We start from the raw sequence: 25,453 nt of genomic DNA on the forward strand, positions 1-25,453 counted from the left end.
GCTCTTGCAGAGGACCCGGGTTTGATTCTCAGCACCCACGTGTCAGCTCACAGCCATCTCTGATGACTCCAGATTCCCTCCTCTGGCCTCTACAGGCATCAAGCACATAAGTGGGGGACAGACAGACTTGCAGGCAAAACACACCTGCATAAAAGTAAATAAAAATTAGAAAATAAAAATAAGCCAAGTGTCCTTTCTGCTGTGCCCACAGGAGAGCTGAGAATCGGGGACTGCCGTGTCTCTACGATGTCTCCCCTCTACTGCTTTCCAAAAGACGCTTCCCTCTGCATTGGCTTAGGTTGCAGGAAAACCAGCCAGCTGGTGGTACAGACGGTCTGTTTAAGCAGCTCGCCACACCTCCTCAATTTATCACTAGCCCACTGTTTTCCATTGCACAATCTGAATCATAATAAAGTGTAGGGATCTTGTTTCTGACGTATGTTAAAAGAAAGCCTTTCTGTGTATTTGTGTATGTGTTTATGGATACAGATGTCCACACACAGACACTGGCCTATTTGAGGCAAGAGAGATAAAGTGATCAGCACGCCCCATTTACCAGATAAATATATATAAATTGTAAATCTATACATGTGTATATAAGAGAGTATATTTGTGTTTGTAGGAAATTTGCTACAAACTAGGAGCACATTAGAGACCTTTATAAGTAGAACATTTTTTTTTAACAGCTTCATTTATTTTAATGATCCCAAACATGCCCCAAACATAGTAGGTATTCAGTATAGTAAACTGAGCTCACAGCCTTGGCATATTTCACTGTTTGCAGTTACCCGGTTCGTTAGTACTTTAGTTGCTGCTGTGACAAGACACATGACCAAAAAGACATAAAGAAGTGAAGGTTTGTTCTGGCTCAGGGTCTGAGAGGAGAATCCATCATGGCAGGAAGTCACAGTGGTAGGATTCCTAGGGAACTGGCCTCGTGAGGAGATAACTGTGACCTTGAGTCCACAATCTGGAAGCACAGAGAGATGAGTCATTGTGCTCTGCTTGCCTGGCTCTTTTCATTCATTCCTGGACCCCAGTCCACGAGAAGCTGCTGCTCACATGCAGTGCTCTCCCTTGGCGATTCTAATCTACTCAAGTCAACAGTGAAGGTCAGCTCTCATACCTGGAGTGCATTGATCTTCATAAAGCAATAACATCCAAGGATTAGAGTTTAGCTTGGTTAACTTGTTAACAAATGCTTAGGATAAGAGCCTCAGAAATATACTAATGTAGAATATAATATAATATTATAATATAGTATACTAATGTAGAAATCTGTAACTTAAAATCAGTGTCATTTTTTTATACTTCAAGCTACTATTGTGCGGATTTGTGAAAACATGACTATCCCTTTCCTGCTTGTAACTGGGGTTTAACCCAGCACCTGATGAAGCAATGCTCCATAAATGGATGAGTGAAGACAGTCTTCTCTAATCCTATGTTTTTGTGATTTACTTGCTTTGGACACTTCATCAGATCGGTCTCAGTTGCATCATTATTTGCTTAACAAAATAAACATGTAACACTTTTGTATCAGTGAAAATATGGAATATTTTCACAAATATTCCATAAGTGAATATGGAATCATGTTTTCCTTTTTGTATGATGTTCTCAGTATCCCAAACCTTAAGAAATCAGTACTTCGGGCTGGAGAGATGGCTCAGAGGTTAAGAGCACTGACTGCTCTTCCAGAGGTCCTGAGTTCAATTCCCAGCAACCACATGGTGGCTCACAACCATCTGTAATGAGATCTAGCACCCTCTTCTGTATACATAATAAATAAATCTTTAAAAAAAAAAAAAGAAATCAGTACTTCTTTAAATTTCCCGCCTTCTGTTTTAATATATTATTTTTATTTACATGTCAACAGTCCATTAAAAGGGGGTAGAGCTAGCACTTTTTGGAACTCCCAGTGAAACTACCTGCCTCTTGGCCTGACTCAGTCTCATGTTAGAACTGTTTACCAACATTCCTAACCAGTCTCGTCCACCTTCTATTTGAGTGATGGATTTGACAGTTTCAATCTTTCTGGTTCAAGGTTCCGTCATCCCCACATACTGGAGTTGACTGCATATTTCACCGAGATGGAGAAGCTATGCCTGGTTCATCCATATATGAACAACGGGACACTTTTTGACAGACTACAGTGTGCAGTAAGTCGCAGACTATCATTCTGTCAGGTCCTTCGGCCCGCTAAAGCCGGAGGGGGGCCGGTAAAAGGGAGCCGTTGACACTGGAGGGAGCTGAGAGGTGAGGTGTGAGCACACACATCAGGGGGATATTCAGGAATGGTTCCCCAGAGGAGCAGAGGACCTCTCAGGTAAACACATGTGTTACCAGGTTCTATGTAATATTGGCAAATATATATGTATACACACAGACACACACACACAGACACACACACACACACACACACACACACACACACACACACACACGTGAGTTTATAACAAGTCTCAACTTCTCTTAGCATGTGGTACCTAGGTGGGCACAGGGGTGGGCCAACCAAACCTTATGCACGCTAAGCAAGGATTCTACTGCCGAGCTGTACTCTCAGCCCACTGGCTACAGTTTGACTAAACTAATGTTAAAAATTGTTGGGTATTTCCCCAGACAAGTGGTTCTCAACCTTCCTAACGCTGCGACCCTTTAATACAGTTCCTCATGCTGTGCTGACCCCCAACCACAAAATTATTTCGTTGCTACTTCATAACTGTAATCTTGCTACTGTTATGAATCATAATGTAAATATCTGATAGGCAGGATATCTGATATGTGAACCCTGTGGGGGTCACAACCCACAGGTTGAGAACCACTGCCCTAGAACCATAGAGGAAAGCTCATTTGGAATTTAAACAGGTTGTAGCAAACTGAAATATTGATTCACCTCTCACTCCACCTTGCCATGGCTGCTGTGGGAGCATGTACCCACATGGTGGATATGCAGGTAATTTGCACTAAGAAAAATACAACTAAACCAATCTCTCTCTCTCTCTCTCTCTCTCTCTCTCTCTCTCTCTCTCTCTCTGTCTCTGTGTGTGTGTGTGTCTGTCTCTGTCTCCTTCTTTCTCTGTGTCTGTGTCTCTCTCTGTGTCTCTGTGTCTCTGTCTGTCTACCCTCCCCCTCTCCCCGCCTCCCTCTCTCTAGGATAACACGGCCCCACTTTCCTGGCACGTTCGAATCGGTGTATTAATAGGAATAGCCAAAGCCATCCAATACTTGCACAACACCCAGCCGTGCTCAGTCATCTGTGGCAATATTTCCAGGTAAATGATCTGGGGACCTCAGGTCCCACCTGTGCCCCTCCCGGCACCTCAGGTGAGTGACTCAACAAACACCCTGTCCTCTTCGGTCAGCACTCTTCCTGGAACGGATACGAGTGCAATGAGAACTCGCATCTAAGTATTACAATTCTGACTTTTTTTTTTTCTCAATGAAAATGTGTTTGCCAGATTTCTAAAAACCGCATTGGTATCGCCGAGAGGAGATGTTATATTATTACCTTTGTGAATTACTGTTGAATAACTGTGTGTGTTTTATGCGTCATGCTGGATAGCCAGATGTGAAGTTCAACCTCTATTATTCTCCCCACCCCCACCCCTTAACTGAAGTTTAACGAAAGGATACACAGCTTACACAGGGATTCCCAGGAGGATAGCAGGGGTAAAGCAAACTGAGTTTTGGGTTCTGGAGTCACGAGTGTCTTATTCATTACAGTGAGCCTCTCCTCACAACCCCGGGCCTCTCCTTGTCATTCTGTGAAGAGCCAACATGGATTGTTGCCTTTGAGACACAAGAGAACTAGTATTTATTTTCTATCTTCCCTCTCTAGTTACACACACACACACACACACACACACACACACACACACACAAATACATCACCCCCCCACAAACATATACACATACACAAACACACACACAAACACATCCCCCCACAAACATATACACATATACAAACACACACAAAACACACACACATATACACACACAAACACACACATACACACAGACACACACACAAACACACACATAAACACACACCCATACCCCCCCCACAAACACATATATACACAAACACACACACACACACACATACACACACACACACACACACACACACACACAAACATAAACACACACACAAATAAAAACAAACCCAAACAAAAAAAAACATTCAGAGTGGTCACCTACAGCAAAATCCCCTGATGATTTTCTCCTTGTGCCCCATGTTGAACTCATCCTGAAGGCCCTGGCCACACCTTTGCTGAACGCCAGTGTCAACTGTGTTTTAAGACTGCTGCTGCCTCTTCCAGACCATTTCCTAGTATCTTGAAGGGTTTTAGCGCACTTTTAACGTAAGCAGAAGAGGACTGGGTGGCTCATTGTTCTGGAGAAATGAACATGAAACAAGTTTAAAATTTCTCCTCGGTCCTGGGAGGCTGGGAGAACTGCCAAGAGATGCCTGCTCCTTCCATAGTGTGGAACCACCTCAGCTGCCTGAAGCTTCTCAGAGTCTGAGCAAAACCCGAGGACCCTCGCAGGCCCCGGGTACAAAGGAGAGTGATGGTCACAGCGGTCAGTGGAATCACTGGCACGGTCCATTCCACATAGCTGAGAAGCCATCCCAACCTAAAAAAGGAGTTCTTGACAGGAGAGAGGAACACGGGCAGCCATAAACTGGGGCGAAGGTGGCATCAGCGTGGGGAGGGCAACAGATGTAGGGTCACCCACTTTCCCAGGCTTCTTTCATGTAACGCTAGGTGAGGTGACTAGGGTGTGCCTATCCAGTGCCTCCCTACACTGTGGGACAGTCTGCGCAATTTCATAAGACTCTGTGTCTGGATAATAGAGCTATAGCTTAGGCATAGAATACCTGCCTGGCATGTGAGGGGCTGTGGGCTCGATCTCTAGGACTCCAAAAAAAGAAAAGAAGAAGAAAAGAATCAAAGGAACCAAATATACGGGTAGAGAAAAGGAGAAGGGCAGAATTTAGCAGGTGGAGAGGTCGTCAGAGCATCATTGCTGTTGCAACCCCAACCGACGTCATGGAAAGGCTGCTGATGCTGTGATGGTTTTTCAAAGCTGCCAGAAAATCAGGCAGGGCACGCTGGTGCCTGCACTGTGGCCTGTCCTGGAGCAGGGCTATCACGTCTCCCTTCTGCCGTGCGCAGTTCCAGATGGGGACTCGGTTGTGCTGTTACAAGCCAGCATCAGCTAGCCCTCCACGCCAGGGAGCAAGAGCATGCCTGGGAGCTGGGAAATAATGATGGATGCACAGGGCACAGCTACAGAGGAAGAGTCAGCCCAGGAGAGCTCTAAAAAGGAGAACCAGGAATGTTTTTTTACCATCCTTCTCTGTCCTCTCACCTCCTAGCTCAGGCTTCCCAATGTTTAAATCAGGAAGACCATAGCAACCAGAACTTCCTCTTAAACTGTGACTTCCAGGGGGGACTGCCTACCTTCTCTAAGCCTCAGTTTCTCTCTCTGAAAAAGGCTAATAATAGATGAATAGTTTTGTCTCTTAGGGTTAAATGATGTAAGGTATCTGGGTGCTGAGGAGAGCACACACTCATCAAATGCTGACTCCCTCGGTACCTGGTCCAGCAGTGGCAGAGGCTGGGTGATGTGATGGACAGTCAATATTCTTGCTCATTGCTCTTCTACATACTTCCATTGTCAATTCATTGTTTGAAAAGCAGACCTGCAAACAAGGTCTGCTTCTAGAAGAATCACTCATGTCTTACTACGTGTTGGTGGAACACCTTGGGAGTCAAATTCTTTTTTTGGTCCATGTCTGTTGTGTGTGAAGCATAATGGAGACCACAGCGGGGAGCCATCTTTTCCTATAAAGTTCAGCTGATTAGAGAGATAGCTGAAACACACACACACACACACACACACACACACACACACACACACACACAATTATGTCATACTAATAGATACCCAGTGTGTGGCTGGCTGAGTTAGAGTTGAAGTTAGAGAATGTCAAGCCAAGTCCTAGAGGGAGTGTGTTTTTGATACAGACTGATTGAAAGCATTGGGGGAGAATATTCCTGATGGAGGCAGTAAATTTGTTCAAGGTGTCAAGGCAAAGAACTGCCACCACATGTATAAGAAAAGAAAAGGAAGGGAAGAAGAGAAGGGAAGGGCAGGAGGAAGGGAGGGAGGGAAGGAGGGAAGGAATGGAGGAAAGAAGAAAGGGAGGGAGGGAGGATGGGAGGGAGGAGGGAGGAGGCTGAAGGACAGATGAAGTTTGAAAGTAAAATAAAATGAGATGACAAGAAAAGAGAATGTGATAGCCAAGGGATTGACGGGGCTTGAGAGTAGGTAACTAGATTGGAGACCTAGGTTTGATAAGGTAAACTCAGTGGAGAGACCAAGGCTTGTCTTGAGGACACGAGGGAGTGGAAAGATTCTGGAGTCTCTTCCATGATATCAGAATGTAACAGGAAGCTGGTGCTTCCAAGGCAATAGCCCAGGTACTTGCCTAGCTGTGCAGAACTATAAAGTCACTTAATAGCCCAGCTAGACAGAATCCTCGGTAGGTAACAGACAGATGATGATAAGAGGCTGGTTAGAGCAAAGTGTCAAGGACGAGGTGATACTTGAGCTGGAAATACAGCCAATCACATATTTACTTTTTAGTTGGGGAAGGGGCTGATGGCTGTTCCCTACCTGGCTGTTATAGTTTGGATTTTAAGTGTAGGTGAAAGAGCCTAGCAGTGTGGTGACTCGTCCTAGCACTCGGGAAGCCAAGGCAGGACGATCGCCATGGGTTTGGGGCCAACGTGAGCTGCAGAATGAGATCCTCTTCAACACCTACCCCAGCCAGGTGTTGGTGGTGCATGCCTTTAATCCCAGCATTCTGGAGGCAGAGGCAGGCAGGCAGATCTCTGTGAGTTTGAGGACAGCCTGGTCTACAAACCGAGGACAGCCAGGGCAGTTACACAGAGAAACCCTGCCTCAAAAAAGCAAGCAAACAAACAAAACAAAACCACCTCCCTCAAAAGAAACATCTCTCAAAGGCTCCTATTTTGAAGGTGTGGTCCCTGCAGTGGCCCTATTAGTAGATGTTGGGATATTCATGAAGTGGACTCTGGTACAAGAAGTTAGGTCCTTGTGAGCATCTCCTGGAAGGGGATATTAGGTCCCTGGACCTTTCTTCTAGTCTTTGCTTCTCAGCCACCATGGGGAGAGCAGAATGTTTCCACGGCACTTTCATACAATGATGTATTTTCCTGCCACGGGCCCAAAGTCATGGGACCAACCAACCGTGGACTGAAACCGTGAGTCAGAGTAAATCTTTCACTCTTTTCAAATGGTTTCTCTCGGGTATTTTGTGAGCGAGACAAAACTGACTACCGTGACTGGTTTTTTAGAGTCTGAGGATTCGAATGTAGCCCATCCATAGATGGCACCTGCAGGGGTCTCTGCCGCCACCACAGCCAGCAGAGTAATGACCCATGGGAGGCAGTTTGGTTCAATATGACTAAGTAGCTGGTGTTGGTTCAAGCTGCAGGAGTCTGACCCAGAGTAGTTTATTTTAGACATATTTAAGCACATCGAAATTCTGTAAAAACTGTCCTGGTGATAATTAACTCGATCTTGGGTGCACAATAGAGTATACATAAATCTCCCTGAGGAACTTGAAGAACAAAGAAAGCTAAATCAAGATCGGACGTGACTACCTTGAAACACTTTGTAAAGTACACGTCACGTCTTCTGTTAAGATGGACTCTATAGATGGACTAAGAAAGCAAGGTCATGATAAAGGTCTGGGCAAGGATCTGGTACAGTCTCCTGCCACACAGACAGTGCAAAAGTCACCAGGTTACTAACCACATCCGCTCCAAGCCTTCTAGGAGGATAACAAGTCATGTATCCCTTCCTTTGAAGGAACAACCATGTGTGTTTAACATTCCAGGTTCCCCTAGTGCTGATCTGTGTGTACAAGGCCCTCCGGGTCTCCTACGTGCACACACACATGCATGTGTCCAAGAGTGAAATTCCAGCGCTGTGGACATGCATTTGGGGATCATGCTTTCACATGGTTTCATCACTGTCCCTGCCTGTTCCAGCACAAACCAAGCCCCTACGATAGCCACTGACTCACAGCCTTTCTGCTGAGCTGCCAACATAGAGATCAGTTAGTGCCAACATCAGTCATAGGCATCTCCCTCTTACTTAGTGGTGTGCACACCCGCTATCTAGGAATTGGAACAAGGCCAGTTTGGTTCATTGAGGCCACCCATCGCCCGTCAGATGGTAACAGCATCTATGGAAGGAGTCTCAGCCAAATGTGAGTTGGCTGACCTCGGTCACCTTCCTGCACCTCTGAAGGGAACCCTTCCCTTCACTCGGAATGTAGACCTTCTTGATTCTTAGCCCATTGCTCTTTGGAGGGTTCAAAGTCTCCTGTCCTTGCCATTCAGTTTGAGCAGTCATAATTAGGAAAGACAGCTTCTAGCAGGGCAGCCCTGTGTGTTCATGACAGTTGGCTCAAAGATCTGTGTCGAGCGGTATCATTTTCCACAAGGAAATCGAGACTGCATTCTTGCCAGAGGAGTGAAAAATGGACAGTCTCCGTTTTGTGTATTGAACTTCAGAATGGTGGATCACAGACTTTACTGAAGACTCTCAACATTAATTAATATTAGTAGCATGAAGCAACCTGGCAGGTTGTATATGAAGTGAGATTGGGTAGAAAAAGCCAAACAGCAGTATTATGGAACACACAGTTATAGTACTGTAGAAATGTAAACTATTTGTTTAAAAAATATTAGAAGTGGAACCTACCCAAAATATCAACTAGGATTTATCACTATGGCTTATTTTTGTAATGGCTATGATTTTCTTCCATTTTATCTTTAAAAAAAATACTTAAGCTAAGACTAAAAAAGACATTTGGTTTTTGTCCAAGCTTTACATGACTGTTAAGATAGACATTAGAAAGTACCTGTCTGGTATAAAGTGACTTTCTGGGTGTTCCATAACCATTCTGGAAGACCTATAATGTGGATAGAGGGAATAAGAGGGAAAATATTTTGCCCTTTAAGGTCAATTAAGTCTCAAGGGTCTGTGGATCATCTCTCAAAACGTCCTGTATCCTTGCCGAATCACTTGTCCTCTTATTCAGGTAGGCCATGGAGACCCCGCTCGGTAGACTTTCACCGGTGTCTGTGTTACAGAGAGGAGGGTCAACACAGAGGACATTTCCTTAAGGCTTCCCAACAAGCCACTGTAAGCAAAGCCTTTGACGGGCTCCCACCTAGATGCAACAACGGGTATAAAGATCACCAGAAGGGGCTGGAGAGATGGCTCAGCGGTTAAGAACACTGGCTGCTCTTCCAGAGGACCTGGGTTCAATTCCCAGCACCCACACGGCAGCTAACAACTGTCTGCCACTCCAGGATTTGACACCCTCACACAGACAAACATACAGGCAAAAACAGCAATGGACATAAAATAAAAATAAATTTAAAAAAAATTTTAAAAAATCACCAGAAAAGCCAGAGGTTGTTCACAAGCCTCATTAACTCCTGTGGACCAATTCTTAACTCACCTTGACAGAAAAAAAGGATAATCCTGGCCACCTGAATGGCCTTAAACACCCAATTAGGAGAGTATAATCGAAGATAAAATGATTGATTTTTTTTTTCTTTAACTGTTTAGGAAATCACACTCCCCAGACGTTAGGCTTAAGGCTGCAGGGCATGTTCCTTAGACAGCTATTCCTCATTAATGATATCTTTCTTGATAAGAAAAATGCTGCCGGGATCTAAGACATCATGACCACGGCTCAACTCAACACTCAGCAGCTACCTGAAGGGAAGATAGACAGATCCACTGTTGTTTTAACTTAAAACTCAAATGGTGGTTAAATTTCTTCTCTATGTCTCCCTCTCTAGAGGCCATCTGCAAGGGACCTCATGCTATGATTTTTTTAAATTCTTGAGAATGAAGATTTTTGAGGGTCGGGGTCATGGTTCAGCATTAGAACTTTCATCTAGGATCCCCAACACCCAACCCCCCCAAAAAATGAAGATCATGAAGTCATTGTTCAGTAGCCTGGTGTCCACTCCTTTTCTTTAAATGAAATGGAATGATGTCCACTTAGTCCTTCAGAAGAAAGCAAGGATGGTGGTGTAGACAGGACCCAGGACATCCTTGTTCAAACTCAGGGTGTGCCTCGGACTACCTGGTCATTTTCCCCACCTCCACATCTAGTCCCAGCCAAGCTGACTTTTTACTTTCTATTTCTTTCCATTTTAAAACTATCCACCTTTGTTCTATGCTCTGCTCACAAACCTAGAGGTTGTGAAAGAAGAATGGTGTGACTCCATCTTCTTTTAAATCCTGGCTTGGTTTTGTCCTCTGTTTTTGCACTATGGGGACTTCAGACAGGTTGAGAGTGGCACCTCTATCCTTCTGCCTACCCTGGAGCCACCCTCAAGAACAGCTCTGAAATGCCCGTGTTCTACAAACTCTCTCCCCATGCTTTTCTATGCTCTTCCCCTTTTTACAGCCACTCAGTGATCTCATTGTTCCTGCCTCTTGTCCCTGGTTCAGAGTGTGACCGTTCAGACCATTTATCTCTTCCACCCCTTCCTAGTCGTGTGACTTTGGGATAGTTTCTTAGTTCGTTGATGCTTTGTCTCCTTGCTCTCTGGAACTGGGCAAGATACCAGTCCACTGCCTCCGAGGGTTCTGAGGATGAGGTGAGTTACTAAGTGGAAAGAAAGGGCAGCCCAGAGCCTGGCAGAAGCTGACATTATATTCTACCCATGGGAGACTCATGTCTTCAATGCCCTAAGTGCTCCCGTCTGACTCACCTTGGACTCTGGCTTTCCGGGAGGATCCTGAACTCCCTGAGAGGGGCTCAGTTATCAGAAACTCTTGTACATTGACTTAAAACCTTGTGACTGAGCCTTTAGGTTCATGCACATGTGAGCGCGTTTGCTTGCGCATGCGCACAGAAAGAGAGAGAGAGAGAGAGAGAGAGAGAGAGAGAGAGAAACCAAAAGACAGAAGGAACAGTTAATTTTTTTTCTCTTTATAATCAACAGATTTTAACTTTATGTTCATATAACTGAATGAAATATTTTTTTTCACTTAAGTGTTGTAAACCAAAGCAGCATCCAGCATGGAAATGGGAGGTCTAAGTTTTAGTCCTGGCTCTACTGTTTAGCTGTTTTGCAAATAATAAGTCAAAGAAATAGTGTGCTACAGCAACCATGACGAATAACTTTTATCTCATATTCTATCTTTGATTGATTAACAATGGCTATCCAAGCACAGGGCCGAAAGAGCATCTTGGCTGAGTACTTTTGGAACTCCATTAATGATGTCTGTCAGTAATATGGGAGGATGTAGGACAGTTTGGGTCATATGTTTGCCCTTCCCATGCTCAGTAATCTAGAACTACTTGAGGGTTTCAAATCCCCGTGAGGAAATGATTATATAAATAAATGTTTGGCGTCTTCTGTAAGCTCAGCATTATGATTACGTAAACAACACTAGGTGGGCTCCATTAAGAACCAAATGCTATATTATAGGCGTCCAGTAGGAACTTAGAAGCAGGAGGCACACTAGGCTTCATAGAGGTACAGTGAGAACATCGTGGCAGAAATGATTCCGGTGGCCCACAGAGGAACTGGATGAAAATAGGAGGAGGAGGCCTTCTGAGGGGAGCAGCACAAAGGTCACCGGAGACAGTTATATGCAGTTTGTATAGTTGTTTTTTTTTTTTTTTACTCTTTGTTCTTTTCTCTTTAGGGATCCACTACCCAGCTCCCAAATAAATACAGAGGTTTATTCTTACTTCTGAATGCCCAGCCTTAGCTTGGCTTGTTTCTAGCCAGCTTTTCTTAACTAAATTATCCCATCTACCTTTTGCCTCTGGGCTTTTACCTTTTTCTATTCTATACCTTTCTTTCCTTCTTGCTCTGTGACTGGCGGTGTGGCTGGCCCCTGGCATCCTCCTCTCCTCCTTTTCTCACTTCTTCCTTTTCTTGTTCTCGTCTCCATTTATTCTCCCTGACTGGCAGCCCCACCTATATCTCTCCTCTCTAGCTATTGGCCGTTCAGCTCTTTATTAGACCAATCAGATGTTTTAGACAGGCACAGTAACACAGTTTCACAGAGTTAAACAAATACAACATAAACGAATGCAACACATCTTTGCATCATTAAACAAATATTCCACAGCATAAAAGAATGTAACATATCTTCAACTAATATTCCACAACAAGCTCATCCAATGGTGTTGGTAAATACTTACCCGTGAAGGATAGTGGATAGACTGCAGGAGGATTACAGAGTTCAGTCCAAGCCAAGGACTAGATCTCATGTACACTCCCATGGAAACACTTGATAATCCTCCAGGATCCTAAGGGTGGGTGTGACAGAAAAACAGAGATTCAGAAAGGTCTGTAACTTGCCTGCGATGTGGCTACAGTTGAAAGGGGAGGTGCCCTTCCATGTCTGTGTATCCCCAATAACCATGCTCTTAATTGGGAATTCAAAGGCCTGGGATGACCAGGGGCCAGTTGGCTTCATCAGCAGACACAGGAATTGAGAAATGTCGACGTCAGATTCTTGAGGAGATAGCAGTAGGCAGCTTGCTTTGGGAGAGAGATTAGGTCTGGACAGTTACCCTGTCAATCTGGTTTGTTCCAGCAGAGAGAGTAAGTGTCTTTCTAAGAAGGACGCAGTCTAGCGCACAGCTGAGCAACACCCACAGAAGGAAGCAAAGCCCACATTTCAAAGGTATTTTCAGCTAGTCTGGTGGTTCATTTAGCCCAAAAGTATCTTAGTAATTTGAACTCTTTAAGAGAATGTTATAAAAACAAAACTCACTACCAGATGGTGGGAGTTGAGAAGGAAAGGTTCTAAAGAAAGAATCCGGAGTGTGGTCTGCAGCCTTGGCAGAAGACTCGCGTTTTCCTTTGGGAGATGAGGGTGTTTTTGAATTACAGGATCCTCATAAAAGCGTTTGAAAGTGACAACCTTGATATTTCCATCCATCCCTCAGCAGCCTTCATCGTTTTCACATATATAGACAAGTTTAAGTTGAAATGCATTTCACCGGCAGCATTTTTTCATCCCAGACAGATATCCATCCCTGCTATTGGCTCCAAATCAAGGACATAAACTTAGTGTTTCTAAGGGGTCCTATAAACGCAGGTCCTAGGCTGGTATTGCATCTGTAAAACAGGCTTCTCTCTTAGAGGAAGGAAGGAAGAAGGTTAGACACCAATGTTTGAAAAAACGGAAACTGATCAGGGACACAAGATTGAGTGAGTGAGTGAATGAGTGAGGGAATGAGTGAAGGAGTGAGAGTACATGGCATTTCTCATGTGAAGGTCTGTAGTGTGGACGGGGTCTGGCTGGGTGGATAGACAGCCATACGTTGGTCTGTCAGCCATCAGGATACCCTTGCTTGAGGATTCTGTCTCTTTGCCTTTATCTCAATCTTCCCGGCCAAGTCAGCTGATGGCTGCAGACTTGTGAAGGCTGGAATTCTGCTTAGTGTTTAATAGGACATCGAGGTCTGAGGAAAATGGAGGATCTGCTCCATGGATTGATTCTTCAACCCTCTTACTCCTGCCCTTCATCCTTTTCATATAACTACCTTAAACTTTCAGAAACGTCTTAGATAAAAATGATTTTCCTCAGACTTTCGTCATGTCTTCCTATTCCTTTCCTCCTTCATGATCTCCAGATATGCTCATTATTTTCCTAAAGGGTACCAGAAATAGATATTGCATTCGTCAGAATTTCTCTTAACAATTCTTGTTGCCAACATTGTCTTTAGGTACGGCAGTGGTTTGAAGGAGAAACGTTCCCATTGAAGGAGAAATGTTCCCATTGAAGGAGAAATGTTCCCATTGAAGGAGAAATGTCCCCATTGAAGGAGAAATGTTCCCATAGTCTTGGGTGTTGGATCACTTGGTTCCCAGTTAATGATGCAGATATTTTTGCTGGAGGAAGTATGTCACTGGGGGTGGGTCTTGAGACTATATTGCTTTACCCTATTTCCGGTTTTGTCTCTCTGCTTTGTGTTTGTGATGGAGATGCGGTCTCTCAACTTCCTGCTTCTGCCTCTACGCCTGCTCCTTGCTGCCTCTCCAATGACAGCCTCCTATCGCTCTGGAATCTTAGGCCAAAACCAACTCTTTCCTTCATAAGTAGCTTATGTCAAGGTGTTTTGTCAAAGCAACATGAAAGTAACCAATACAAGCACCAGCACTCATTAATTTACATGTATACATGTGTACATTCAGGTACAAGAAATAACAGGAAATTTTTCCTCCCCCATTATCTTCAATCACCTAGAAATATTATTTTAGTTAAATGTGTCGAGGACTTCTCTGAAAGTAATCTAGAACTCAACTGATTCCTGGGAAATTAATTAACCTCTCTGGGTGTCAGGTTTCTAGCATACTCTGTAATCCTCTGTTTCACTGTTACTCAAGGAGGGTCCTTGACCACTTCCTGAGACACTCTGCTGCACATCTTGGGATTTTGAGGTATGGTAATGGACAGAAGGGACAATTGCCAGCCTATATCATTCAAGGTGCATTTTGAGGTCTTCTCTATCTCTAGGTCAGCTGGCATCTTCTTACCCAGCAAACACCATCAGATCTATGTGGAAACTGAGGCCCCCGGGGTAGTTCAGTTCAGGCCCTAAAGTTGTGCATTTAAAGGAGCAGCACTGGGCCTTGGTGCAGGATGCCAAGATTCACACACCCATAAAGCACAAACAAACTTCCATTTTTTTCCTAAGGCCTGCAGAAATGCAGTGTGGACACAGAGAGCTCCACAATGCAATGGGGGAATTGCCCAGCCTTGTCTGATGGGAAGGGCAAAGGTCATAAAGCCAGCATAGCTGCTTGACAAAGATCCAGCCAAGCTGAGCTGCATAATGGCCACCATGCCACTTTTGGTTTTGATCTCCACATGTTGCATACTTGAGGAGACTTTTAATATTTGTACAATTTGGGGATATTGGATTGATGGAAAATTTCTTACTGAGGAGTACTGCTTCCAAGCTTCCCCAGGGAAGTCCTGAACGTACTACCCCTCTCGCTTATAGGGAGATATCCTTGTCTACTTGAAGGTCTTCCTTACGCCTTGGAGGTTGTGACACACATATAGAAGCCAGAGGTCTCTTTCTGAGGTGGTGAGACATTCTTGAAACATCTGTCCCTGTACTTACTCAGGAACAAGATAATCAAAACAAAGTAAACTTTAAAGGTCACCAAGATTCGGTGGCCTAGAGGAGTTGGCCACAGATCAGATTACAAGCCTCTTCCTACTATACACTCAGTTAATTACATGACATATACAGCAATAAAGTTAGATTAGCTGAAGTTGCCTCTGCCCTACACAGGGACTTATATTGATGAGCACAGAGTGGTGTGGAAAGATGATAAAAGAATGAGGTGTCAGGACCTCCCTTTCTTAGAAAAGTTGGCTTGTGCAGAACCAGGGTTGTGTCATGTGACCAAGGAGCAAAAGAAGGCCAGGATTAGACATAAACAAATTCTATAAAGATATAAATTATAAACATTGAATTGTGCCAGAAATTGAATAATAACTGCAGTGGCTTTGGCTTAAAGATTTTTCTTGGGCACTCTGACCATTAAGAGTTAGTAATACCCTGCTCTGCACATGGCAGTCTGCCCAGGTTGGCTTGGAGGTTTTCTTTCTGTCTAGCATCCTCGAAGCTACAAAAAGCTGGCAGCCTGAGAATGAGCCTCTAGATTCTTAAAAGTTGGGTTATGGGGTTGATGTGTAAAAATGATTATAAAAGATAACTGTTTATCAGTGATGACTAAACTTGAGGGAAAATGATTGTAAAAGATAACTCTGTTCTGTCATGGTTTATCAATGATGATTAAACTTATGACCCCAGATGGGCGAGAGAAAAAGTTAAACAGATGTCTGGAAACAAAAATGATATGATCTGTGTTTTGGAACACCATGCTTTCTGAATTCTGTCTAAACAATGAAGTATTCTAGCTGCTGGTCAGTCAGGATACAAGACTGATGCCATCATCTTGGCCTGGCTCACTGTTTCCCTTGCCTACTTCTTGCCTCTGATTGGGAACCTGTCAATCAATGGGGCCCACCCCAAGCAGGGAAAGACAGTTTGGGACTTGTACCATTCTTAGGTTGGAACCCATAGGTGCTCTTGTGTGAAGTCTTGGGAGAGTCTACAACTCTCCCAGAAACCGGTGAGTCTGGGAAAACTGGATTTTGCCACATCTAAGGGCAGGCAGGCCATCTGGGGAGGGGGTCTTGGGATTGTAACTACCATGACATGGACAGTACATGTCATTTGTGAAAGGGTTTTGTGGTGAAAGAGTTATCTTTGCAAGTGGGGTCAAGGAATGCCACAAAAATCACACTACAAAACAGACCTCACACAGAGATTTATTGGGGAGTTGGGGGTGTGTGGAAAATGGTTGCCTTTGAGTGGGGATAGAAAAAAAAGAGAGCGACTAGGCCATGGTGAAGGACTTTATAGGGGTACGGAGCATGCACAATGGTGAAGACATTGAGGGACTGTAGGCACTGAGTCATTGAAGGCAGGGAGGAACCTGTTTCTGGAACGTGGGCAGTTCTTAGTTGACTAACACTTTGGCCTTAGGATGCCTTCGAGAAGCTCTTGGATCTTCATGTCTGGGTAGAATCCCCACCTTTCCTAAGGGTGGCCAGGCATTTGACTGAGGCTAAAATAAGCCCCTTTAAATATATGTAACGTCTTTAAAGATCTGTGCTCATCCACTGTTGGAATTCCTGGCCCACTCCCCCAGCTACATGACCGCACATGCATTGTTCAGATGCTTAGTCATTCCAGGGCTTTACGTCCTATATAATTTGCGTGCAGCATGATTATGCAATCTATGCACATACATGGTGTAGCTCTGTAAGCTCATGTGCACATGTGCAGGGGAATGCATAAAAAGCGGGTCACAGACTCCTCCCCTCCCCCCCACACCCCCCCACATGTCTTCCACAGGCCTGATCACATTCTCTTCTGTCTCTCCCTTCTCCTAATAAAACTCTGAGAGTGGGTTTTGTCTTGCCTCGTGGCTCTCCTCGCAAGGTAACAGCTCTGCCTAATGAATAACATTGCGCCACTGCATAAAACCAACACACACAACCCTCGTGCTTAAATTCAGTCCCTGCATTTTAATCTCTAGGCATCATCTTCGTGTTTAAGGCCTAACAGTTTCAAATAAACTAGGAAACTTACTGATGAGCCAAGAAAGCTGGTTCTCACTATGAAGTATTGTTTGGGGGATCTGGTCCCTAAAAAAAAAAAGCATCATGGAAACTTTTCTTAGTACAGATTTGAAGTCAGTACCCCTGAGTTGCCCCATGCCCTCAGTCAGAGATCCTTCTATTTTAAGAATGATTTGAGGGCTGGAGAGATGGCTCAGTGGTTAAGAGCACTGGCTGTTTTTCCAGAGGTCCTGAGTTCAATTCCCAGCAACCACATGGTGGCTCACAACTGTCTGTAATGAGATCTGGCGCCCTCTTCTGGCCTGCAAACATGCATGTACGCAGAGCACTGTATACATAATAAATAAATAAATCTTTAAAAAAAAAATGATTTGAAGTCACCCTGGCCTCTCTGTTATAGCAAATACCCTTAGGGTAAAGAGAAAGCAAAAGATGGCAGAAACATGAGACAGGGCATGTGGACCAAACCTGCTTCCCTGTCTGCCTCTTTCGCGCCCATCATTGCCAGCAAGCTGCCCTTTTGCGTTGTATTGCTACGATTTCTCGTGTAGTTTTCATTTTGTCCGTCCATTCTCACCCCGGCAGAATAAACTTACTCTGTTGACCCGTGTGGTGGCTGAAGGCACTTTGTGTTTGAAGATTCCACTTAGGGCTGAAGCAGGGGAAAGAATTAGAGGAGACATTGATTGTCGAAGGGCTTTTTGCCATCCCCACTCTCCTGAAACCGAGGCTTCCTCTCTCTCAGCTCCCGTTAACCTTTATTTAGAACCAAATAAATCACTCCTTTCAAAATTTATGCTCCGCGCCGAGGCCTGCTGGTTGAGAACTTGCCTTTCCACTAGATGCCATTATTCAGCGTGTGAGTGCAGGGTCCTCAGATCATCCTGTCTCACTGGTGACCTCTCGCTGACCCCATGTCCCCAGTGGGTTTATTGGGTAACAGGGTTTGTGGTCGCCCAGCTCACCTCTGCCTACCTCTCGCGGTCACGTGACTCACCAGTCGCTGTCAGCTTCTACTTGTTTTACAGCAGATTTACATAATGGCTGAGATTATGGGTTTCTTTATTATTCTTGCTGTCGTCACCCCACCCCTGTCCCCTAATGTTTTTTCTATGTATAAAACAAACAAATAAACAAACAAAAACTCTAGGGATTTGTTCCTATGTGCTGTTTAGGTTCAGCTTCAGCTTGGGCATTCTCAAGGCCCTAACCTATCAATCAGAATATCATGCCTTCTGGAGAACTGGTCTGGAGGAAGACATTAAAGATGGGGCATTCAGGGTTTTTCAGACTCCCTCTGTGCAAGCAGAGTAGTAGAAACTGGAAGGGCAGTGACTCATGATGACAGTGGACATTAGAGTTTGCTGGGCACTTCCGGAAGGGTTCCACTGCCTTATGTCTTGGAACACGGAACTGGACAGGGACACGTGGATAGCGGTGTAGACAGTGTATGAGAAAAAGACATACTTCCAAGAGAAGAGGCAAGCTGGGGCAGGAAAAAAGGTCAGTAGCTCCAACGACTTGCCATGCAGAGTTGGGGCTTTTAGCTTATTTGCATACAGTGGGCTTTCTTGGGCATGGTATGCTACATGGAATTCTACATACAACTTCATGCATCACATGTCCCCGCAGCTTCTTAAATCTTGCCGGGCGGTGGTGACGCACGCCTTTAATCCCAGTACTCGGGAGGCAGAGCCAGGCGGATCTCTGTGAGTTCGAGGCCAGCCTGGACTACCAAGTGAGTTCCAGGACAGGCGCAAAACTACACAGAGAAACCCTGTCTCGAAAAAAACAAAAACAAAAACAAAAATAAATAAATAAAATAAAAAATAAAAAAAAATAAATCTCTACCTAGGAGTGTGCATTTCAGTATTATAATGAGCCATAGGACACCTTCAGACACACGGGAGTGTCTCTGTGTCTGGGACTATGCCAGGGACTTACTTGGCATTGGGTAGGAGAGTTCTACCCTTCCTCTTCTTGGTTAGTTTCTTTCATATTCGAATTTTGCAGCCTTTGCCCATGGTCTTCCACCCTCTGCCCTTTCTGCCTTACATGAGTGCTGCTGGGAGAGTTGGAGACTGGTTTTGCCCCCTTTCATCTCCTGCCCAGCTGGCAAACTCCTGCTTTCCTGTTCCCCCAAATTGTGAAAGCATCAGGGCAGGTCCAGAAACCTCAGATTTGAGCAAGTGAAGTGTGCCTCTACGGGGGATTTCATCGTGTTTTCCTACCTAGTGCCTGAGAGAAGGTAGGACCTGACTCGTCTGTTATGCATCTTCAGAGGAATGGCAGGATGCTCAGCACTGTTCTGGGTGAGAAAATGAAAGAATGGGTGAGGAATGGCGTAGAGTTGGGCCATGTGAAACACAGGAAGGCTCTGGCAGCCGCTGGATTCTTGAGGAAAGACAGGCAGGGAGAAAGTTAAGGACTGTGCTCATTGACACAAATCTTGGGGACACAGCCCCTGGCTTGCTCCTCCATAGATGAAAAGATCACACCAAACAGACAGGGTGTAAGGTTGGCTCTTTGCTCTTTACAGTTTGTTCTCCACTCTGTGGAGGGAAAAGTCAAAGTTTAAAACATGTTTTTATCCTTAAAGGAACCTGGGATGCCAACTTAGTCCTAGACGAAGTCTGGATTGAGATCTCAGTTACGAAGATGGAACTAATGCGCTCAAATACTTGACATAGGAATAAATCTCCACATAGCCTCTGAACTGTCTCTTTTGCTAGAGGATCTCAATTCAGAACTGGCCCTGCCTATTTGTGTCCTCGTTCTGGGACAGCAGAGACCTTTGGGACATTTGTACAATTCAGTGTTTGTTCAGGCTTAAGAACGTCTTACGCAGTGGCTGCTACCACATTTAATAACAGTGCGCGGTACCACAATCTCTATCCCTTGACATTTCTACTTAGGTGCTTAAAACCAAGCCCATGGTCTCATTAAGAAGAGCAGAAGCAAGCTGCTGTACTTAACTTTACTTCACTCTGTTGACACAGCATCCATGCGTGTCTCAAATTCTGAAATAGCCACTATGCATGCATCAGATTTTTATTTAAGGCTTCATACAAATTTATGTTTATACGTTAATATTTTTTATTTTATTTTATGTACACTAGTGCTTTGCCTGCATGTGTGTTTGTGTGAGGGTGTTGGGTCCCCTAGAACTGGGGTTATAGACAGTTATGAGCTGCCATGTGGGTGCTGGGAATTGAACCCAGGTCCTCTGGAAGAACTATCAGGGCTTTTAACCGCTGAGCCATGTCTCCAGCCCATGTGTTTACTTTAAGAAAAACTTTAGAATGCCCACTCACTCATTCACAGATGTTTACGTTTGGCTTCATCTTATCAGTATTCTGGATTAATCAGCTACGTTGTATTTCACCAAATGCCTTTGTGATATCTTGTCCTGTTTGTCTTTGATCACACTTTTAGTGCAAACATACTTCTGGATGATCAGTTCCAACCCAGACTAACTGATTTCGCCATGGCACACTTCCGACCCCACCTAGACCATCAGAATTCTACCATGAATATGACGGGCAGCGGCAGGAAACATCTGTGGTACATGCCAGAAGAATACATCAGACAGGGAAGACTTTCCGTCAAAACCGATGTCTACAGCTTTGGAATTGTGAGTGCCATCCATTGGTTAGCTAAGGAAGATAATTCACTGCCAAGATGGCGCCCAATCCTTGGGGGTTCCCAACCTGTGAGTCATGACCCCTCTGGAGTCAAAGGACCCTTTCAGAGGGGTCGCATATCAGACATCCTACATATCAGATATTACATTATGATTCATACCAGTAGCAAAATTACAGTTATGAAGTAGCAACAAAATAATACTATGGTTGGGGGTCAGCACGGCATGAGGAACTGTGTTAAAGGGTCACAGCGTTAGGAAGGTCGAGAGCCACCGGCTCGGAGGAAACATCTTAAGAGTTTTAACTTTTATACCTATTGGTTTTCCGTTACTCATTATCCGATACATTAATTTTCCATAATCTATGAAGTAATAAAATACAAGAGCATTAGTTAGAATTAAATCCATTGCCACATTAAGCAGTTTAAACTAATGTTGTGTGTGTTCTCAACCTCTGTAGCTGATTGTGTGTATGTTCCTTGCAGGTGATCATGGAGGTTTTGACAGGCTGCAAAGTGGTGCTGGATGACCCTAAACACGTTCAGCTGGTGAGAACTGCCTCATGCCGGCACTCGCTTGCCAGTTAGTTGTCTGATGGTGTTCCGAGAAATAACTTCATCTTCTCTTCCTAGCGGGATCTCCTCATGGAACTGATGGAGAAGAGAGGTCTCGAGGCGTGCCTCTCGTTTCTAGACAGGAAGATACAGCCCTGTCCTCGGAACTTCTCTGCCAAGCTCTTCTCTCTGGCTGGCCAGTGTGCAGCAACTCGGGCCAAGTTAAGACCAACAATGGATGAAGTAAGATATGCCTGGTTTTATTCAAAAGTGAGCCGTGGAAAATCCAAGTCGCATCAACTGTGCATCTAAGTGAATTCTTAATTAGACAAATTCAGCCCCCCACAGAGAATTCTAGCCTAATAGATACACTTTCTAGCTTAAAATGAACATCTTACACTACTGCTACCCTTGTGGAAGGCATTACTAGGTAGAACCAGATTATTATAAAAAAAAATATTGATGCCTTTAATCTCAGCACTCAGGAGGCAGAGGCAGGTGGATCTTAGTGAGTTCAAGGCCAGCATGATCCACAAAGCAGATTCCAGGACAGCCAGGAATGTTACACAGAGAAACTCTGTCTTGAAAAACATATATATATGTATATACATATACATATATATATAGAGAGAGAGAGAGAAAGAGAGAATATAAAAATATCTGGCAGCAAAGTAGCTTAGTAGGTAAAAACATGTCTGCCATGCAAGCCTGGCGACCTGAGTTTGATCCCTGGAACTCACAGAAAGAACAAGTTGTCTCCTACCTTCACATGCTCTCCTCAGCACACTCCCACCACCATCACTAATAATAAATTAAAAAAATTAAATCTAATGAAACATAGTTTGAAGGGGATATTTTATTCAACACTCCTTACGCTATCTGACCCATTAAAAAGCACACATTGGTTTCCATTGTTTTAAAATGCATTCGTTTGTCATAGCTATAATCCATTCATTTGTAAGCCAATACTAACTCAATGGCCATTTCGGATGTGCATTTTGGGGGATGCACAGCAGTCAAGACTTGGTGACTGTTCTCAAGCTTGCTGTGCACAGAAGTTCGGTCAATAGACACGGTACTTCGACGCTGTAGACAGGCACGGTGAGAGTCAGAATCCTGGGATGACCGGGAAGGGCAGAGTCAGATTAGAGTGAGGTTGCCAGCCTATGCCAACCAGGAGGTCCTTGCTGAAGGTCACTGCTTAGCTGTGATCTGGAGAACGGGTTAGGTGTAGGCAGCAGTACGGATGGAAGGACATCCTCAAAAGAGGCCATCTGCACTCCTGACTCAGAGGTCATCACCCTTAGCTGTAAGACTTTGGGCAGTCCCGCATCATGGAGATGAGGGGAGGTGAAGGAGAGCTGGTGTGGTTAACACTACAGAAGCTTCCCTATCCTTGGAGGTGGGTTTTATGCCGAGTCTACTGGAGAGCTGTGGGAGATCTGAACAAGGACTTGGTCTAATCATAGTGTAAGAACCCTGGCCTGGGATCCAGGGAAACATAGGGAAAGCCTGATGTGACTCTCAGCGTAGAATCCTGCCCCAGCAAGGATCCATCAGTGGTGTTGTAGGACAAAGTTAAGATCCAGGAGGTTGAGGGAACAGCACCAAAGCTTCATCTTTCCAGATAGTTGTATGGATTTTCTCTTGATCCTCAGCTTTACCTATAAAACCAGGATAATGCCATTTATGGAGATGAAATACATAAAAAAAAAAACACTTCATAAATGCTCAAGCTATCTGTATTTTTAGAGAGGGAAGGGGAGAATGAGAATGGATATATTAAGTCATTGGTTTTCAAATCTGGCTGCATGTCCAAATCTTGTATGAAGCTGTTTAAATACCTTGGGTCCCCGTTGATGACATGCTCTTGGTTGGGGACAAGAGATCTGTATTTTTAGAAAGCTCCCCTTTTTGGTCCTGGCATTTGAGAACTAGAGGTCATGGTGCCCTTGATATACTCCATGAGAATCCTCTACTTTCTGTGGTTGAAAATGCACAAAGACTCATCTGACAGCTGAGTGAGATGGTGGCCAGTTCATGCCTGAGGTCAGGTTTCTTAATAGTCTATAGCTTCTTTTATACCTTCCTTCAAGCTGCTTGATGTGGCCCTTGAAATAAAAGGCCTTCTCCAATATCTAATATCTTTTCTAATTCAAAATTCTGGGTTTGCACTTACTTTATTTTTTTTTTACTTATTTAATTTCCTAGTTATGAAAATGAGAGACTATTCATTACTAGGTAGAGAGGCAAATGTAAAAGGGAATGTCACTCAAGTTTCCCTCCACGTTTCTTTCCTTGCTAATCAGGTCCTGAATGCTCTAGAGAGCACGCAGCCTAGCTTGTATTTTGCAGAAGATCCTCCCACATCCCTGAAGTCCTTCAGATGTCCCTCTCCTCTGTTCATGGATAATGTTCCGAGTATTCCAGTAGAAGATGATGAAAACCAGAACAGTCACCCAGTGCCTCAAGAGAAAGCTTTGAGGACGGACAGAGTGACTCAGAAAATCCCCTTTGAGTGCAGCCAATCTGAGGTCACCTTTCTGGGCTTGGACAGACACCCGGGGGGCAAGAGAAGTGAAGCTGCTTGCCATGTGCCCAGTTCTTCTTGTGAAGAATATTGGCCCCCAGAACTTGCGGCAGCATCCCAGGACTTAAAGCCTACTGAGATCACTTTGGGCTCCTCTTGGGAGGTGCCAGGCCAGTCTTGTGGGAGCAAGCCAATGGAGAAGAGGTGCCCCTCTGAACTCTTCCACAGTGAGTGTGAACAGTCCAAAAAGCAGTGAATTCACCAGAAGATAAAAAAGAAAGAAAGCAAATGTCACTGAAGGCACCTGAGTGAAGAATGTCACCCTGAAATGATCTGAGCTCCCCGAGTAAGGCCAAGGGAATCACTGATGGCGAATTTGAGTTGGGCAGATAAGCAGCCAGGCAGTTCTGTCCCTTCTTTTCCACTCCCCCAAACAGAATGACTTAAAGAAATGTGTTATCAGGGTGATGTCACACCAGCCGCTCCCAAATAACCACATAGAGACTTAATATTAATTATAAATGCTTGGTTGATAGCTCAGGTTTGTTACTAGCTAACTCTTAATTAACCTATATTTCTTATGTACCCTCTGTCACATGACTATACCTTCTTTCAACACAGTACATTCATCTTGCTTCTCTCTTTATCTGCTCAAGACTCCTGACTCGACCCTTTTTCTTCCCAGCATCGTTTGTCCTGCTTATACCAACTGCCTAGCTACCGGCCAGTCAGCTCTTTTATTAAACCAATCAGAAGGAGCCTTGGCAAAGACACATCTTCACAGCGTACACAAAGACGTTTCCATAACAGGGTGACTGCTTCTCAGTCAAACCCAAGCTAAATTAGAGCCATTTGGAGTTATTCAGGATCCTGGGTTCCGACAATCAAATCCTAGCAAAGAGTGGCAGGATCCCAGTGAGTCCTCCGTGTTGGTAAACCGGGAACTACCCACATTCCAGAACCAGGTGCACCCCCCACACCGCCTTCAGCAACTCAATGCCCCCAACCATGTCATTACCAGCCCCAAATGCAACACATTTCCACTGTCACCTAGGGTCCCATGTTCTCTCTGTGCACATGAGCCATATCCTTCATAAAGCCCTAACCTTCATGACCTACCTCCTTCTTTTCCATCCTCACTCAGAGGAGGCCTGTTGTATTATCCCCACTCCCCTGCCCCTGCCTCCAATAAATCTCTTCCATGAGATCTGTTGCATGGTGTGACTTTGTGGCATCCCTTGGTCCTCTGATCACTGCAAAAAACAATAACAAAAAAACTTATACACTCAGTGCCCATCTTTCTGCTAGGGTCAGTCCATTGGATTCCATTGGCTTCCCTTGGTCATAGGAAATGCTGGACATGTTGTAGGCAATGTCCAATTTGTAAATATTAATAGATGCCTTTTCAAAGAATTGTTTTTTTACCCTGATTGGCAGTTACCACTCTTTTGTTCATTGCTG

The 25,453-nt window shown here is 44.5% G+C and overlaps 1 protein-coding gene across 1 annotated transcript in view; it reads left to right on the forward strand.

Annotated features, from left to right (window-relative positions):
* Irak3 (interleukin 1 receptor associated kinase 3) overlaps window positions 1–25,197 on the forward strand; it is a 56,663-nt gene extending 31,466 nt beyond the window's left edge. Inside the window, exons 7-12 of the mRNA XM_059245626.1 lie at window positions 2,042–2,156; window positions 3,151–3,269; window positions 20,701–20,899; window positions 21,394–21,456; window positions 21,541–21,705; window positions 23,772–25,197. Of these exons, the coding sequence (XP_059101609.1) occupies window positions 2,042–2,156; window positions 3,151–3,269; window positions 20,701–20,899; window positions 21,394–21,456; window positions 21,541–21,705; window positions 23,772–24,248 (1,138 nt within the window). The 3' untranslated portion in view covers window positions 24,249–25,197. The remainder of the gene's footprint in view (window positions 1–2,041; window positions 2,157–3,150; window positions 3,270–20,700; window positions 20,900–21,393; window positions 21,457–21,540; window positions 21,706–23,771) is intronic.
* The last annotated feature ends 256 nt before the right edge of the window (window positions 25,198–25,453 follow it).

The sequence above is a fragment of the Peromyscus eremicus genome, chromosome 18, assembly GCF_949786415.1.
Source record: "Peromyscus eremicus chromosome 18, PerEre_H2_v1, whole genome shotgun sequence".
Taxonomy (NCBI): Eukaryota; Metazoa; Chordata; class Mammalia; order Rodentia; family Cricetidae; genus Peromyscus; species Peromyscus eremicus.